General features: G+C 33.1%; 1 protein-coding gene across 1 annotated transcript; it reads left to right on the top strand.

Moving 5' to 3' along the window:
* The first annotated feature begins 17,436 nt into the window (after window positions 1-17,436).
* On the top strand, window positions 17,437-18,276 carry LOC139519254 (fibronectin-binding protein PlpA-like). Its single transcript, XM_071311246.1, has one exon. The coding sequence runs from the start codon at window positions 17,437-17,439 to the stop codon at window positions 18,274-18,276; it is 840 nt and encodes a 279-aa protein (XP_071167347.1).
* Window positions 18,277-18,831: the final 555 nt, after the last annotated feature.

The following is an 18,831-nucleotide window of genomic DNA, read 5'->3' as shown; positions in this document are numbered from 1 at the left end:
TGCGCATTCCATCAACAACTGCTATGCGTAGACGTAGCGAGTATCTGAAAGACTTGTTGTTGTCAGTCTTGGCTCTGTTGTACCTCTTTTGAAGTGCGTCTAAAGAGTAGTTCAATTGGACAATCTGTTCACAGGCTCTCTTGAATCGACGTTCGCTCTCAACCAATTTGGTCCTCTTGTTGAGGTTTCTCATTTGTACTTTAGCTTTCATGATTAATAAAGAATATGTAGTAGTTGTTAGCACTATAAGAGTTGAAACAAGTTCTGATGATTCTTTGGAAAGGATTGGTTATATAGCTCTTCTAGTGACACCTGAAATTGAGAAACGTCAGGGTAATGACATCATAGAGTAATTAATTTGAGTTTCTAGTTTAGGCACGAGTCCATTGTCAAAACAGTCTCGTGTCGTGGGCTTGTGTGTATTGTCAAACATCTTTGTCTATTAATCATGATTTATTGTAATCCAATCATGAAGTTGATTAAATCATCTTATAATTTAATAAATATAGTTCGTGTATTGCAATTATTTTTATTTCAACTAAAAAATTATTTCATTTGAAAAATTAATGAAAAATAAACGGAATGAATTATTGCAAGAAAAACGATACACAAAGAAACACGTTTTTTTCTCTCTTCTTTTCTGCCGTCTCTACTTTGTTTTTTTCCCCCTTCTTTCCTTCATTGTAAATTTATGAAGGATTTTATTGCGTTAATTTGTTAGATATCGAAAATAGTTAAGTCTTTTATGAGAGAGGGGATTTTGTTCGAAACATTACTTTCATCATTATTTTATGCCAAGTTCATTGATTTATTTATTTTTCAAACTTGAAAATTAACCCCCAAAAAACACGTTCGAAATTTGAAGCCTGCTACAAAAATAAGGTGTACGCAATTTCTTATAAAATAGCCTGTTGCACTTCAAGATAAGGTGTACGCATTCATTTTTTTATAGAAAAGTTATGGATTTAAGCCTCTTTTTTTTTTTTGGTATTTTTGTTGTTTTTTTTGTTGTTTTTTTTCAGTCGGGAAGGAAAAGGGCTGCAGTTATAATATATGGAAACAGAACTATAGATAAACTAAACTAATGACAACAAATTCAGATTCTTTTTGAAAAATGTGTGTGGCTCTGAAAAGAACCGTTTTTTGAAGAAGTCTGGTGCTTTTCCTCTAGTCATACATCTCAATGTCTGCTGAAGAATCTTCTGAAATAATGTCGACAACTTCACCAAACAGTTCTTGTCTCAGTTCGGCTACGGATTCTGCTTTCTGGTGAGCGTAGTCGTAGTACATGTTGCGCATTCCATCAACAACTGCTATGCGTAGACGTAGCGAGTATCTGAAAGACTTGTTGTTGTCAGTCTTGGCTCTGTTGTACCTCTTTTGAAGTGCGTCTAAAGAGTAGTTCAATTGGACAATCTGCATGTTCACAGGCTCTCTTGAATCGACGTTCGCTCTCAACCAATTTGGTCCTCTTGTTGAGGTTTCTCATTTGTACTTTAGCTTTCATGATTAATAAAGAATATGTAGTAGTTGTTAGCACTATAAGAGTTGAAACAAGTTCTGATGATTCTTTGGAAAGGATTGGTTATATAGCTCTTCTAGTGACACCTGAAATTGAGAAACGTCAGGGTAATGACATCATAGAGTAATTAATTTGAGTTTCTAGTTTAGGCACGAGTCCATTGTCAAAACAGTCTCGTGTCGTGGGCTTGTGTGTATTGTCAAACATCTTTGTCTATTAATCATGATTTATTGTAATCCAATCATGAAGTTGATTAAATCATCTTATAATTTAATAAATATAGTTCGTGTATTGCAATTATTTTTATTTCAACTAAAAAATTATTTCATTTGAAAAATTAATGAAAAATAAACGGAATGAATTATTGCAAGAAAAACGATACACAAAGAAACACGTTTTTTTCTCTCTTCTTTTCTGCCGTCTCTACTTTGTTTTTTTCCCCCTTCTTTCCTTCATTGTAAATTTATGAAGGATTTTATTGCGTTAATTTGTTAGATATCGAAAATAGTTAAGTCTTTTATGAGAGAGGGGATTTTGTTCGAAACATTACTTTCATCATTATTTTATGCCAAGTTCATTGATTTATTTATTTTTCAAACTTGAAAATTAACCCCCAAAAAACACGTTCGAAATTTGAAGCCTGCTACAAAAATAAGGTGTACGCAATTTCTTATAAAATAGCCTGTTGCACTTCAAGATAAGGTGTACGCATTCATTTTTTTATAGAAAAGTTATGGATTTAAGCCTCTTTTTTTTTTTTTGGTATTTTTGTTGTTTTTTTTTTGTTTTTTTTCAGTCGGGAAGGAAAAGGGCTGCAGTTATAATATATGGAAACAGAACTATAGATAAACTAAACTAATGACAACAAATTCAGATTCTTTTTGAAAAATGTGTGTGGCTCTGAAAAGAACCGTTTTTTGAAGAAGTCTGGTGCTTTTCCTCTAGTCATACATCTCAATGTCTGCTGAAGAATCTTCTGAAATAATGTCGACAACTTCACCAAACAGTTCTTGTCTCAGTTCGGCTACGGATTCTGCTTTCTGGTGAGCGTAGTCGTAGTACATGTTGCGCATTCCATCAACAACTGCTATGCGTAGACGTAGCGAGTATCTGAAAGACTTGTTGTTGTCAGTCTTGGCTCTGTTGTACCTCTTTTGAAGTGCGTCTAAAGAGTAGTTCAATTGGACAATCTGTTCACAGGCTCTCTTGAATCGACGTTCGCTCTCAACCAATTTGGTCCTCTTGTTGAGGTTTCTCATTTGTACTTTAGCTTTCATGATTAATAAAGAATATGTAGTAGTTGTTAGCACTATAAGAGTTGAAACAAGTTCTGATGATTCTTTGGAAAGGATTGGTTATATAGCTCTTCTAGTGACACCTGAAATTGAGAAACGTCAGGGTAATGACATCATAGAGTAATTAATTTGAGTTTCTAGTTTAGGCACGAGTCCATTGTCAAAACAGTCTCGTGTCGTGGGCTTGTGTGTATTGTCAAACATCTTTGTCTATTAATCATGATTTATTGTAATCCAATCATGAAGTTGATTAAATCATCTTATAATTTAATAAATATAGTTCGTGTATTGCAATTATTTTTATTTCAACTAAAAAATTATTTCATTTGAAAAATTAATGAAAAATAAACGGAATGAATTATTGCAAGAAAAACGATACACAAAGAAACACGTTTTTTTCTCTCTTCTTTTCTGCCGTCTCTACTTTGTTTTTTTCCCCCTTCTTTCCTTCATTGTAAATTTATGAAGGATTTTATTGCGTTAATTTGTTAGATATCGAAAATAGTTAAGTCTTTTATGAGAGAGGGGATTTTGTTCGAAACATTACTTTCATCATTATTTTATGCCAAGTTCATTGATTTATTTATTTTTCAAACTTGAAAATTAACCCCCAAAAAACACGTTCGAAATTTGAAGCCTGTTACAAAAATAAGGTGTACGCAATTTCTTATAAAATAGCCTGTTGCACTTCAAGATAAGGTGTACGCATTCATTTTTTTATAGAAAAGTTATGGATTTAAGCCTTTTTTTTTTTTTGGTATTTTTGTTGTTTTTTTTTTTTTAAGTCGGGAAGGAAAAGGGCTGCAGTTATAATATATGGAAACAGAACTATAGATAAACTAAACTATTAATGACAACAAATTCAGATTCTTTTTGAAAAATGTGTGTGGCTCTGAAAAGAACCGTTTTTTGAAGAAGTCTGGTGCTTTTCCTCTAGTCATACATCTCAATGTCTGCTGAAGAATCTTCTGAAATAATGTCGACAACTTCACCAAACAGTTCTTGTCTCAGTTCGGCTACGGATTCTGCTTTCTGGTGAGCGTAGTCGTAGTACATGTTGCGCATTCCATCAACAACTGCTATGCGTAGACGTAGCGAGTATCTGAAAGACTTGTTGTTGTCAATTTTGGCTCTGTTGTACCTCTTTTGAAGTGCGTCTAAAGAGTAGTTCAATTGGACAATCTGTTCACAGGCTCTCTTGAATCGACGTTCGCTCTCAACCAATTTGGTCCTCTTGTTGAGGTTTCTCATTTGTACTTTAGCTTTCATGATTAATAAAGAATATGTAGTAGTTGTTAGCACTATAAGAGTTGAAACAAGTTCTGATGATTCTTTGGAAAGGATTGGTTATATAGCTCTTCTAGTGACACCTGAAATTGAGAAACGTCAGGGTAATGACATCATAGAGTAATTAATTTGAGTTTCTAGTTTAGGCACGAGTCCATTGTCAAAACAGTCTCGTGTCGTGGGCTTGTGTGTATTGTCAAACATCTTTGTCTATTAATCATGATTTATTGTAATCCAATCATGAAGTTGATTAAATCATCTTATAATTTAATAAATATAGTTCGTGTATTGCAATTATTTTTATTTCAACTAAAAAATTATTTCATTTGAAAAATTAATGAAAAATAAACGGAATGAATTATTGCAAGAAAAACGATACACAAAGAAACACGTTTTTTTCTCTCTTCTTTTCTGCCGTCTCTACTTTGTTTTTTTCCCCCTTCTTTCCTTCATTGTAAATTTATGAAGGATTTTATTGCGTTAATTTGTTAGATATCGAAAATAGTTAAGTCTTTTATGAGAGAGGGGATTTTGTTCGAAACATTACTTTCATCATTATTTTATGCCAAGTTCATTGATTTATTTATTTTTCAAACTTGAAAATTAACCCCCAAAAAACACGTTCGAAATTTGAAGCCTGCTACAAAAATAAGGTGTACGCAATTTCTTATAAAATAGCCTGTTGCACTTCAAGATAAGGTGTACGCATTCATTTTTTTATAGAAAAGTTATGGATTTAAGCCTTTTTTTTTTTTTGGTATTTTTGTTGTTTTTTTTTTTTTTAAGTCGGGAAGGAAAAGGGCTGCAGTTATAATATATGGAAACAGAACTATAGATAAACTAAACTATTAATGACAACAAATTCAGATTCTTTTTGAAAAATGTGTGTGGCTCTGAAAAGAACCGTTTTTTGAAGAAGTCTGGTGCTTTTCCTCTAGTCATACATCTCAATGTCTGCTGAAGAATCTTCTGAAATAATGTCGACAACTTCACCAAACAGTTCTTGTCTCAGTTCGGCTACGGATTCTGCTTTCTGGTGAGCGTAGTCGTAGTACATGTTGCGCATTCCATCAACAACTGCTATGCGTAGACGTAGCGAGTATCTGAAAGACTTGTTGTTGTCAATTTTGGCTCTGTTGTACCTCTTTTGAAGTGCGTCTAAAGAGTAGTTCAATTGGACAATCTGTTCACAGGCTCTCTTGAATCGACGTTCGCTCTCAACCAATTTGGTCCTCTTGTTGAGGTTTCTCATTTGTACTTTAGCTTTCATGATTAATAAAGAATATGTAGTAGTTGTTAGCACTATAAGAGTTGAAACAAGTTCTGATGATTCTTTGGAAAGGATTGGTTATATAGCTCTTCTAGTGACACCTGAAATTGAGAAACGTCAGGGTAATGACATCATAGAGTAATTAATTTGAGTTTCTAGTTTAGGCACGAGTCCATTGTCAAAACAGTCTCGTGTCGTGGGCTTGTGTGTATTGTCAAACATCTTTGTCTATTAATCATGATTTATTGTAATCCAATCATGAAGTTGATTAAATCATCTTATAATTTAATAAATATAGTTCGTGTATTGCAATTATTTTTATTTCAACTAAAAAATTATTTCATTTGAAAAATTAATGAAAAATAAACGGAATGAATTATTGCAAGAAAAACGATACACAAAGAAACACGTTTTTTTCTCTCTTCTTTTCTGCCGTCTCTACTTTGTTTTTTTCCCCCTTCTTTCCTTCATTGTAAATTTATGAAGGATTTTATTGCGTTAATTTGTTAGATATCGAAAATAGTTAAGTCTTTTATGAGAGAGGGGATTTTGTTCGAAACATTACTTTCATCATTATTTTATGCCAAGTTCATTGATTTATTTATTTTTCAAACTTGAAAATTAACCCCCAAAAAACACGTTCGAAATTTGAAGCCTGTTACAAAAATAAGGTGTACGCAATTTCTTATAAAATAGCCTGTTGCACTTCAAGATAAGGTGTACGCATTCATTTTTTTATAGAAAAGTTATGGATTTAAGCCTTTTTTTTTTTTTTGGTATTTTTGTTGTTTTTTTTTTTTTAAGTCGGGAAGGAAAAGGGCTGCAGTTATAATATATGGAAACAGAACTATAGATAAACTAAACTATTAATGACAACAAATTCAGATTCTTTTTGAAAAATGTGTGTGGCTCTGAAAAGAACCGTTTTTTGAAGAAGTCTGGTGCTTTTCCTCTAGTCATACATCTCAATGTCTGCTGAAGAATCTTCTGAAATAATGTCGACAACTTCACCAAACAGTTCTTGTCTCAGTTCGGCTACGGATTCTGCTTTCTGGTGAGCGTAGTCGTAGTACATGTTGCGCATTCCATCAACAACTGCTATGCGTAGACGTAGCGAGTATCTGAAAGACTTGTTGTTGTCAATTTTGGCTCTGTTGTACCTCTTTTGAAGTGCGTCTAAAGAGTAGTTCAATTGGACAATCTGTTCACAGGCTCTCTTGAATCGACGTTCGCTCTCAACCAATTTGGTCCTCTTGTTGAGGTTTCTCATTTGTACTTTAGCTTTCATGATTAATAAAGAATATGTAGTAGTTGTTAGCACTATAAGAGTTGAAACAAGTTCTGATGATTCTTTGGAAAGGATTGGTTATATAGCTCTTCTAGTGACACCTGAAATTGAGAAACGTCAGGGTAATGACATCATAGAGTAATTAATTTGAGTTTCTAGTTTAGGCACGAGTCCATTGTCAAAACAGTCTCGTGTCGTGGGCTTGTGTGTATTGTCAAACATCTTTGTCTATTAATCATGATTTATTGTAATCCAATCATGAAGTTGATTAAATCATCTTATAATTTAATAAATATAGTTCGTGTATTGCAATTATTTTTATTTCAACTAAAAAATTATTTCATTTGAAAAATGAATGAAAAATAAACGGAATGAATTATTGCAAGAAAAACGATACACAAAGAAACACGTTTTTTTCTCTCTTCTTTTCTGCCGTCTCTACTTTGTTTTTTTCCCCCTTCTTTCCTTCATTGTAAATTTATGAAGGATTTTATTGCGTTAATTTGTTAGATATCGAAAATAGTTAAGTCTTTTATGAGAGAGGGGATTTTGTTCGAAACATTACTTTCATCATTATTTTATGCCAAGTTCATTGATTTATTTATTTTTCAAACTTGAAAATTAACCCCCAAAAAACACGTTCGAAATTTGAAGCCTGCTACAAAAATAAGGTGTACGCAATTTCTTATAAAATAGCCTGTTGCACTTCAAGATAAGGTGTACGCATTCATTTTTTTATAGAAAAGTTATGGATTTAAGCCTTTTTTTTTTTTTGGTATTTTTGTTGTTTTTTTTTTTTTTAAGTCGGGAAGGAAAAGGGCTGCAGTTATAATATATGGAAACAGAACTATAGATAAACTAAACTATTAATGACAACAAATTCAGATTCTTTTTGAAAAATGTGTGTGGCTCTGAAAAGAACCGTTTTTTGAAGAAGTCTGGTGCTTTTCCTCTAGTCATACATCTCAATGTCTGCTGAAGAATCTTCTGAAATAATGTCGACAACTTCACCAAACAGTTCTTGTCTCAGTTCGGCTACGGATTCTGCTTTCTGGTGAGCGTAGTCGTAGTACATGTTGCGCATTCCATCAACAACTGCTATGCGTAGACGTAGCGAGTATCTGAAAGACTTGTTGTTGTCAATTTTGGCTCTGTTGTACCTCTTTTGAAGTGCGTCTAAAGAGTAGTTCAATTGGACAATCTGTTCACAGGCTCTCTTGAATCGACGTTCGCTCTCAACCAATTTGGTCCTCTTGTTGAGGTTTCTCATTTGTACTTTAGCTTTCATGATTAATAAAGAATATGTAGTAGTTGTTAGCACTATAAGAGTTGAAACAAGTTCTGATGATTCTTTGGAAAGGATTGGTTATATAGCTCTTCTAGTGACACCTGAAATTGAGAAACGTCAGGGTAATGACATCATAGAGTAATTAATTTGAGTTTCTAGTTTAGGCACGAGTCCATTGTCAAAACAGTCTCGTGTCGTGGGCTTGTGTGTATTGTCAAACATCTTTGTCTATTAATCATGATTTATTGTAATCCAATCATGAAGTTGATTAAATCATCTTATAATTTAATAAATATAGTTCGTGTATTGCAATTATTTTTATTTCAACTAAAAAATTATTTCATTTGAAAAATTAATGAAAAATAAACGGAATGAATTATTGCAAGAAAAACGATACACAAAGAAACACGTTTTTTTCTCTCTTCTTTTCTGCCGTCTCTACTTTGTTTTTTTCCCCCTTCTTTCCTTCATTGTAAATTTATGAAGGATTTTATTGCGTTAATTTGTTAGATATCGAAAATAGTTAAGTCTTTTATGAGAGAGGGGATTTTGTTCGAAACATTACTTTCATCATTATTTTATGCCAAGTTCATTGATTTATTTATTTTTCAAACTTGAAAATTAACCCCCAAAAAACACGTTCGAAATTTGAAGCCTGCTACAAAAATAAGGTGTACGCAATTTCTTATAAAATAGCCTGTTGCACTTCAAGATAAGGTGTACGCATTCATTTTTTTATAGAAAAGTTATGGATTTAAGCCTCTTTTTTTTTTTTGGTATTTTTGTTGTTTTTTTTTTGTTTTTTTTTCAGTCGGGAAGGAAAAGGGCTGCAGTTATAATATATGGAAACAGAACTATAGATAAACTAAACTAATGACAACAAATTCAGATTCTTTTTGAAAAATGTGTGTGGCTCTGAAAAGAACCGTTTTTTGAAGAAGTCTGGTGCTTTTCCTCTAGTCATACATCTCAATGTCTGCTGAAGAATCTTCTGAAATAATGTCGACAACTTCACCAAACAGTTCTTGTCTCAGTTCGGCTACGGATTCTGCTTTCTGGTGAGCGTAGTCGTAGTACATGTTGCGCATTCCATCAACAACTGCTATGCGTAGACGTAGCGAGTATCTGAAAGACTTGTTGTTGTCAGTCTTGGCTCTGTTGTACCTCTTTTGAAGTGCGTCTAAAGAGTAGTTCAATTGGACAATCTGTTCACAGGCTCTCTTGAATCGACGTTCGCTCTCAACCAATTTGGTCCTCTTGTTGAGGTTTCTCATTTGTACTTTAGCTTTCATGATTAATAAAGAATATGTAGTAGTTGTTAGCACTATAAGAGTTGAAACAAGTTCTGATGATTCTTTGGAAAGGATTGGTTATATAGCTCTTCTAGTGACACCTGAAATTGAGAAACGTCAGGGTAATGACATCATAGAGTAATTAATTTGAGTTTCTAGTTTAGGCACGAGTCCATTGTCAAAACAGTCTCGTGTCGTGGGCTTGTGTGTATTGTCAAACATCTTTGTCTATTAATCATGATTTATTGTAATCCAATCATGAAGTTGATTAAATCATCTTATAATTTAATAAATATAGTTCGTGTATTGCAATTATTTTTATTTCAACTAAAAAATTATTTCATTTGAAAAATTAATGAAAAATAAACGGAATGAATTATTGCAAGAAAAACGATACACAAAGAAACACGTTTTTTTCTCTCTTCTTTTCTGCCGTCTCTACTTTGTTTTTTTCCCCCTTCTTTCCTTCATTGTAAATTTATGAAGGATTTTATTGCGTTAATTTGTTAGATATCGAAAATAGTTAAGTCTTTTATGAGAGAGGGGATTTTGTTCGAAACATTACTTTCATCATTATTTTATGCCAAGTTCATTGATTTATTTATTTTTCAAACTTGAAAATTAACCCCCAAAAAACACGTTCGAAATTTGAAGCCTGCTACAAAAATAAGGTGTACGCAATTTCTTATAAAATAGCCTGTTGCACTTCAAGATAAGGTGTACGCATTCATTTTTTTATAGAAAAGTTATGGATTTAAGCCTCTTTTTTTTTTTTGGTATTTTTGTTGTTTTTTTTGTTGTTTTTTTTCAGTCGGGAAGGAAAAGGGCTGCAGTTATAATATATGGAAACAGAACTATAGATAAACTAAACTAATGACAACAAATTCAGATTCTTTTTGAAAAATGTGTGTGGCTCTGAAAAGAACCGTTTTTTGAAGAAGTCTGGTGCTTTTCCTCTAGTCATACATCTCAATGTCTGCTGAAGAATCTTCTGAAATAATGTCGACAACTTCACCAAACAGTTCTTGTCTCAGTTCGGCTACGGATTCTGCTTTCTGGTGAGCGTAGTCGTAGTACATGTTGCGCATTCCATCAACAACTGCTATGCGTAGACGTAGCGAGTATCTGAAAGACTTGTTGTTGTCAGTCTTGGCTCTGTTGTACCTCTTTTGAAGTGCGTCTAAAGAGTAGTTCAATTGGACAATCTGTTCACAGGCTCTCTTGAATCGACGTTCGCTCTCAACCAATTTGGTCCTCTTGTTGAGGTTTCTCATTTGTACTTTAGCTTTCATGATTAATAAAGAATATGTAGTAGTTGTTAGCACTATAAGAGTTGAAACAAGTTCTGATGATTCTTTGGAAAGGATTGGTTATATAGCTCTTCTAGTGACACCTGAAATTGAGAAACGTCAGGGTAATGACATCATAGAGTAATTAATTTGAGTTTCTAGTTTAGGCACGAGTCCATTGTCAAAACAGTCTCGTGTCGTGGGCTTGTGTGTATTGTCAAACATCTTTGTCTATTAATCATGATTTATTGTAATCCAATCATGAAGTTGATTAAATCATCTTATAATTTAATAAATATAGTTCGTGTATTGCAATTATTTTTATTTCAACTAAAAAATTATTTCATTTGAAAAATTAATGAAAAATAAACGGAATGAATTATTGCAAGAAAAACGATACACAAAGAAACACGTTTTTTTCTCTCTTCTTTTCTGCCGTCTCTACTTTGTTTTTTTCCCCCTTCTTTCCTTCATTGTAAATTTATGAAGGATTTTATTGCGTTAATTTGTTAGATATCGAAAATAGTTAAGTCTTTTATGAGAGAGGGGATTTTGTTCGAAACATTACTTTCATCATTATTTTATGCCAAGTTCATTGATTTATTTATTTTTCAAACTTGAAAATTAACCCCCAAAAAACACGTTCGAAATTTGAAGCCTGCTACAAAAATAAGGTGTACGCAATTTCTTATAAAATAGCCTGTTGCACTTCAAGATAAGGTGTACGCATTCATTTTTTTATAGAAAAGTTATGGATTTAAGCCTCTTTTTTTTTTTTGGTATTTTTGTTGTTTTTTTTTTGTTTTTTTTTCAGTCGGGAAGGAAAAGGGCTGCAGTTATAATATATGGAAACAGAACTATAGATAAACTAAACTAATGACAACAAATTCAGATTCTTTTTGAAAAATGTGTGTGGCTCTGAAAAGAACCGTTTTTTGAAGAAGTCTGGTGCTTTTCCTCTAGTCATACATCTCAATGTCTGCTGAAGAATCTTCTGAAATAATGTCGACAACTTCACCAAACAGTTCTTGTCTCAGTTCGGCTACGGATTCTGCTTTCTGGTGAGCGTAGTCGTAGTACATGTTGCGCATTCCATCAACAACTGCTATGCGTAGACGTAGCGAGTATCTGAAAGACTTGTTGTTGTCAGTCTTGGCTCTGTTGTACCTCTTTTGAAGTGCGTCTAAAGAGTAGTTCAATTGGACAATCTGTTCACAGGCTCTCTTGAATCGACGTTCGCTCTCAACCAATTTGGTCCTCTTGTTGAGGTTTCTCATTTGTACTTTAGCTTTCATGATTAATAAAGAATATGTAGTAGTTGTTAGCACTATAAGAGTTGAAACAAGTTCTGATGATTCTTTGGAAAGGATTGGTTATATAGCTCTTCTAGTGACACCTGAAATTGAGAAACGTCAGGGTAATGACATCATAGAGTAATTAATTTGAGTTTCTAGTTTAGGCACGAGTCCATTGTCAAAACAGTCTCGTGTCGTGGGCTTGTGTGTATTGTCAAACATCTTTGTCTATTAATCATGATTTATTGTAATCCAATCATGAAGTTGATTAAATCATCTTATAATTTAATAAATATAGTTCGTGTATTGCAATTATTTTTATTTCAACTAAAAAATTATTTCATTTGAAAAATTAATGAAAAATAAACGGAATGAATTATTGCAAGAAAAACGATACACAAAGAAACACGTTTTTTTCTCTCTTCTTTTCTGCCGTCTCTACTTTGTTTTTTTCCCCCTTCTTTCCTTCATTGTAAATTTATGAAGGATTTTATTGCGTTAATTTGTTAGATATCGAAAATAGTTAAGTCTTTTATGAGAGAGGGGATTTTGTTCGAAACATTACTTTCATCATTATTTTATGCCAAGTTCATTGATTTATTTATTTTTCAAACTTGAAAATTAACCCCCAAAAAACACGTTCGAAATTTGAAGCCTGCTACAAAAATAAGGTGTACGCAATTTCTTATAAAATAGCCTGTTGCACTTCAAGATAAGGTGTACGCATTCATTTTTTTATAGAAAAGTTATGGATTTAAGCCTCTTTTTTTTTTTTGGTATTTTTGTTGTTTTTTTTGTTGTTTTTTTTCAGTCGGGAAGGAAAAGGGCTGCAGTTATAATATATGGAAACAGAACTATAGATAAACTAAACTAATGACAACAAATTCAGATTCTTTTTGAAAAATGTGTGTGGCTCTGAAAAGAACCGTTTTTTGAAGAAGTCTGGTGCTTTTCCTCTAGTCATACATCTCAATGTCTGCTGAAGAATCTTCTGAAATAATGTCGACAACTTCACCAAACAGTTCTTGTCTCAGTTCGGCTACGGATTCTGCTTTCTGGTGAGCGTAGTCGTAGTACATGTTGCGCATTCCATCAACAACTGCTATGCGTAGACGTAGCGAGTATCTGAAAGACTTGTTGTTGTCAGTCTTGGCTCTGTTGTACCTCTTTTGAAGTGCGTCTAAAGAGTAGTTCAATTGGACAATCTGTTCACAGGCTCTCTTGAATCGACGTTCGCTCTCAACCAATTTGGTCCTCTTGTTGAGGTTTCTCATTTGTACTTTAGCTTTCATGATTAATAAAGAATATGTAGTAGTTGTTAGCACTATAAGAGTTGAAACAAGTTCTGATGATTCTTTGGAAAGGATTGGTTATATAGCTCTTCTAGTGACACCTGAAATTGAGAAACGTCAGGGTAATGACATCATAGAGTAATTAATTTGAGTTTCTAGTTTAGGCACGAGTCCATTGTCAAAACAGTCTCGTGTCGTGGGCTTGTGTGTATTGTCAAACATCTTTGTCTATTAATCATGATTTATTGTAATCCAATCATGAAGTTGATTAAATCATCTTATAATTTAATAAATATAGTTCGTGTATTGCAATTATTTTTATTTCAACTAAAAAATTATTTCATTTGAAAAATTAATGAAAAATAAACGGAATGAATTATTGCAAGAAAAACGATACACAAAGAAACACGTTTTTTTCTCTCTTCTTTTCTGCCGTCTCTACTTTGTTTTTTTCCCCCTTCTTTCCTTCATTGTAAATTTATGAAGGATTTTATTGCGTTAATTTGTTAGATATCGAAAATAGTTAAGTCTTTTATGAGAGAGGGGATTTTGTTCGAAACATTACTTTCATCATTATTTTATGCCAAGTTCATTGATTTATTTATTTTTCAAACTTGAAAATTAACCCCCAAAAAACACGTTCGAAATTTGAAGCCTGCTACAAAAATAAGGTGTACGCAATTTCTTATAAAATAGCCTGTTGCACTTCAAGATAAGGTGTACGCATTCATTTTTTTATAGAAAAGTTATGGATTTAAGCCTCTTTTTTTTTTTTGGTATTTTTGTTGTTTTTTTTTTGTTTTTTTTCAGTCGGGAAGGAAAAGGGCTGCAGTTATAATATATGGAAACAGAACTATAGATAAACTAAACTAATGACAACAAATTCAGATTCTTTTTGAAAAATGTGTGTGGCTCTGAAAAGAACCGTTTTTTGAAGAAGTCTGGTGCTTTTCCTCTAGTCATACATCTCAATGTCTGCTGAAGAATCTTCTGAAATAATGTCGACAACTTCACCAAACAGTTCTTGTCTCAGTTCGGCTACGGATTCTGCTTTCTGGTGAGCGTAGTCGTAGTACATGTTGCGCATTCCATCAACAACTGCTATGCGTAGACGTAGCGAGTATCTGAAAGACTTGTTGTTGTCAGTCTTGGCTCTGTTGTACCTCTTTTGAAGTGCGTCTAAAGAGTAGTTCAATTGGACAATCTGTTCACAGGCTCTCTTGAATCGACGTTCGCTCTCAACCAATTTGGTCCTCTTGTTGAGGTTTCTCATTTGTACTTTAGCTTTCATGATTAATAAAGAATATGTAGTAGTTGTTAGCACTATAAGAGTTGAAACAAGTTCTGATGATTCTTTGGAAAGGATTGGTTATATAGCTCTTCTAGTGACACCTGAAATTGAGAAACGTCAGGGTAATGACATCATAGAGTAATTAATTTGAGTTTCTAGTTTAGGCACGAGTCCATTGTCAAAACAGTCTCGTGTCGTGGGCTTGTGTGTATTGTCAAACATCTTTGTCTATTAATCATGATTTATTGTAATCCAATCATGAAGTTGATTAAATCATCTTATAATTTAATAAATATAGTTCGTGTATTGCAATTATTTTTATTTCAACTAAAAAATTATTTCATTTGAAAAATTAATGAAAAATAAACGGAATGAATTATTGCAAGAAAAACGATACACAAAGAAACACGTTTTTTTCTCTCTTCTTTTCTGCCGTCTCTACTTTGTTTTTTTCCCCCTTCTTTCCTTCATTGTAAATTTATGAAGGATTTTATTGCGTTAATTTGTTAGATATCGAAAATAGTTAAGTCTTTTATGAGAGAGGGGATTTTGTTCGAAACATTACTTTCATCATTATTTTATGCCAAGTTCATTGATTTATTTATTTTTCAAACTTGAAAATTAACCCCCAAAAAACACGTTCGAAATTTGAAGCCTGTTACAAAAATAAGGTGTACGCAATTTCTTATAAAATAGCCTGTTGCACTTCAAGATAAGGTGTACGCATTCATTTTTTTATAGAAAAGTTATGGATTTAAGCCTTTTTTTTTTTTTGGTATTTTTGTTGTTTTTTTTTTTTTAAGTCGGGAAGGAAAAGGGCTGCAGTTATAATATATGGAAACAGAACTATAGATAAACTAAACTAATGACAACAAATTCAGATTCTTTTTGAAAAATGTGTGTGGCTCTGAAAAGAACCGTTTTTTGAAGAAGTCTGGTGCTTTTCCTCTAGTCATACATCTCAATGTCTGCTGAAGAATCTTCTGAAATAATGTCGACAACTTCACCAAACAGTTCTTGTCTCAGTTCGGCTACGGATTCTGCTTTCTGGTGAGCGTAGTCGTAGTACATGTTGCGCATTCCATCAACAACTGCTATGCGTAGACGTAGCGAGTATCTGAAAGACTTGTTGTTGTCAATTTTGGCTCTGTTGTACCTCTTTTGAAGTGCGTCTAAAGAGTAGTTCAATTGGACAATCTGTTCACAGGCTCTCTTGAATCGACGTTCGCTCTCAACCAATTTGGTCCTCTTGTTGAGGTTTCTCATTTGTACTTTAGCTTTCATGATTAATAAAGAATATGTAGTAGTTGTTAGCACTATAAGAGTTGAAACAAGTTCTGATGATTCTTTGGAAAGGATTGGTTATATAGCTCTTCTAGTGACACCTGAAATTGAGAAACGTCAGGGTAATGACATCATAGAGTAATTAATTTGAGTTTCTAGTTTAGGCACGAGTCCATTGTCAAAACAGTCTCGTGTCGTGGGCTTGTGTGTATTGTCAAACATCTTTGTCTATTAATCATGATTTATTGTAATCCAATCATGAAGTTGATTAAATCATCTTATAATTTAATAAATATAGTTCGTGTATTGCAATTATTTTTATTTCAACTAAAAAATTATTTCATTTGAAAAATGAATGAAAAATAAACGGAATGAATTATTGCAAGAAAAACGATACACAAAGAAACACGTTTTTTTCTCTCTTCTTTTCTGCCGTCTCTACTTTGTTTTTTTCCCCCTTCTTTCCTTCATTGTAAATTTATGAAGGATTTTATTGCGTTAATTTGTTAGATATCGAAAATAGTTAAGTCTTTTATGAGAGAGGGGATTTTGTTCGAAACATTACTTTCATCATTATTTTATGCCAAGTTCATTGATTTATTTATTTTTCAAACTTGAAAATTAACCCCCAAAAAACACGTTCGAAATTTGAAGCCTGCTACAAAAATAAGGTGTACGCAATTTCTTATAAAATAGCCTGTTGCACTTCAAGATAAGGTGTACGCATTCATTTTTTTATAGAAAAGTTATGGATTTAAGCCTCTTTTTTTTTTTTTGGTATTTTTGTTGTTTTTTTTTTTGTTTTTTTTCAGTCGGGAAGGAAAAGGGCTGCAGTTATAATATATGGAAACAGAACTATAGATAAACTAAACTAATGACAACAAATTCAGATTCTTTTTGAAAAATGTGTGTGGCTCTGAAAAGAACCGTTTTTTGAAGAAGTCTGGTGCTTTTCCTCTAGTCATACATCTCAATGTCTGCTGAAGAATCTTCTGAAATAATGTCGACAACTTCACCAAACAGTTCTTGTCTCAGTTCGGCTACGGATTCTGCTTTCTGGTGAGCGTAGTCGTAGTACATGTTGCGCATTCCATCAACAACTGCTATGCGTAGACGTAGCGAGTATCTGAAAGACTTGTTGTTGTCAGTCTTGGCTCTGTTGTACCTCTTTTGAAGTGCGTCTAAAGAGTAGTTCAATTGGACAATATGTTCACAGGCTCTCTTGAATCGACGTTCGCTCTCAACCAATTTGGTCCTCTTGTTGAGGTTTCTCATTTGTACTTTAGCTTTCATGATTAATAAAGAATATGTAGTAGTTGTTAGCACTATAAGAGTTGAAACAAGTTCTGATGATTCTTTGGAAAGGATTGGTTATATAGCTCTTCTAGTGACACCTGAAATTGAGAAACGTCAGGGTAATGACATCATAGAGTAATTAATTTGAGTTTCTAGTTTAGGCACGAGTCCATTGTTCGAGCGCACCTTTAATGGTAACACGTAGATTTTTCAGTGAGCAGAAAAAATCATCTAAAAGCTGGATTGTTAGTGAGCTTTTCATAATTAGTGACAAATATTGGTAAGAAGAACATTAATAAACATTGATAAACACTTCTGAGGACCAATATACTGTGCAATAACGAACTTAGTGTATTTTGAGTCAAATTAGTTTACGTGTTTAGAATGACCCACTTTATGAACTTTCCAATGTGTACAAACGGGGCCGGTCAATTTGTAAACAACACCATGAATACAATGTTGAACAATGCTGATACTCCAGTGAGTACTGCAAACTTTCCTGCAACAAATAGTATACATAATTCAGATAGAAAACGCCAGTTGTCTGACCAAATGATGAATTACATGTACGAAAATGAGGGACATAAAAAACTGAAATGTGATCAAAATCAACAAGAAAGTAGAATAGAATCAATGATTTTACAACTTTCGTCACAATTTAGTTCTATGAGTAATAGGTTAGATCAACGAATATCTGAACTAGAGACAAATTTTGAAGAAAAGGTGTCTGAAAAACTATCAGAAAAACTGTCCGTGATGATCGACAATAAAATTAAAGACAAAATAATAGAGGTTAAGACAGAGATCAAAGGTGAACTCGATGGTATGAAATCAAAAATGAATGATTTAGAAAAAACAATGACAGAAAAAGTAACAAACAAAACACAAGAAGAAATAACAAAGAATAAATTCGTTATCAAAAACCTAAAATATGACGAACGTGAAAAAACAGAAACATCACTAACACTACACAAGGTACAGTGTCTTATAAAGGATTGTCTCGGTCTAAAAAATGTCACTTTGAAGTCTGTTGTGCGAAAGGAAAGCAGAGGTCAGTACCCAGGTATAATTTTAGCAGAGACCACAAGTTTGGAAAGTAAGAAAGAGATAATGAAAAACAAATCAAAGTTAAAACACAGTAGGTCCTATGACAAAGTATACATTGAAAATGACATTCCGTTGGAAACAAGAAATTTCCAGAATACAGTAAGAACTGTCTTAAAAGAAATGGGAAAAGAGAAAAACTTTAGATTCGCTGGAAACAGACTGATCCCCAAGCATACATAGGATGCACTGCGACTTGGGGTATGGAACTGTCGGGGTTGGTCTATCAAAACGAACGATAACTCAAAATTTCGAAAGAATGTACTAGATTACAGCAACTGTGATATTTTAGGTCTGTGTGAGACTTTTTTTACGGGGAGACGATATTTTATGTGTTGAAGGTTTTAGATTTTATGGAAATAATAGACGAGTTTTACACAAAAAAGCAACCAGGGGATCTGGAGGAGTAGGTATTTTAGTAAAAAATGAACTACTGAATTTATTTAACATTAACGTTATCGATGATGAGATAGAAGGCATATTATGGTTAGAATTTTCGTCAATGGTGTCATCATTTTGTTTTTGCGTAGCCGTATGTTATTTACCGCCAGCTGATACATGTAAACCTGTCGATTCCGAGGTATTCTTCCAAAACTTATTACGGCAAACATACTGTTATCAACGTAAGGGGAAAGTGTTTATCTGTGGTGACATGAATGCGCGAATGGGATTAAATTCCGACTACATAGAAGGAGTTGATTTAGTAAAAGCACGTAGCGTTATTGACTTTGGCGAAAA

This window comes from Mytilus edulis, chromosome 1 (genome assembly GCF_963676685.1).
Source record: "Mytilus edulis chromosome 1, xbMytEdul2.2, whole genome shotgun sequence".
Classification (NCBI taxonomy): Eukaryota; Metazoa; Mollusca; class Bivalvia; order Mytilida; family Mytilidae; genus Mytilus; species Mytilus edulis.
The sequence above is the reverse complement of the archived record's forward strand: the minus strand, read 5'-3'. Positions and strand labels throughout refer to the sequence as shown.

What these genes read in the sequence shown, in the direction of transcription:
- LOC139519254 (XM_071311246.1), top strand. Translation starts at nt 17,437, where the DNA reads ATGAATACAATGTTGAACAATGCTGATACTCCAGTGAGTACTGCAAAC.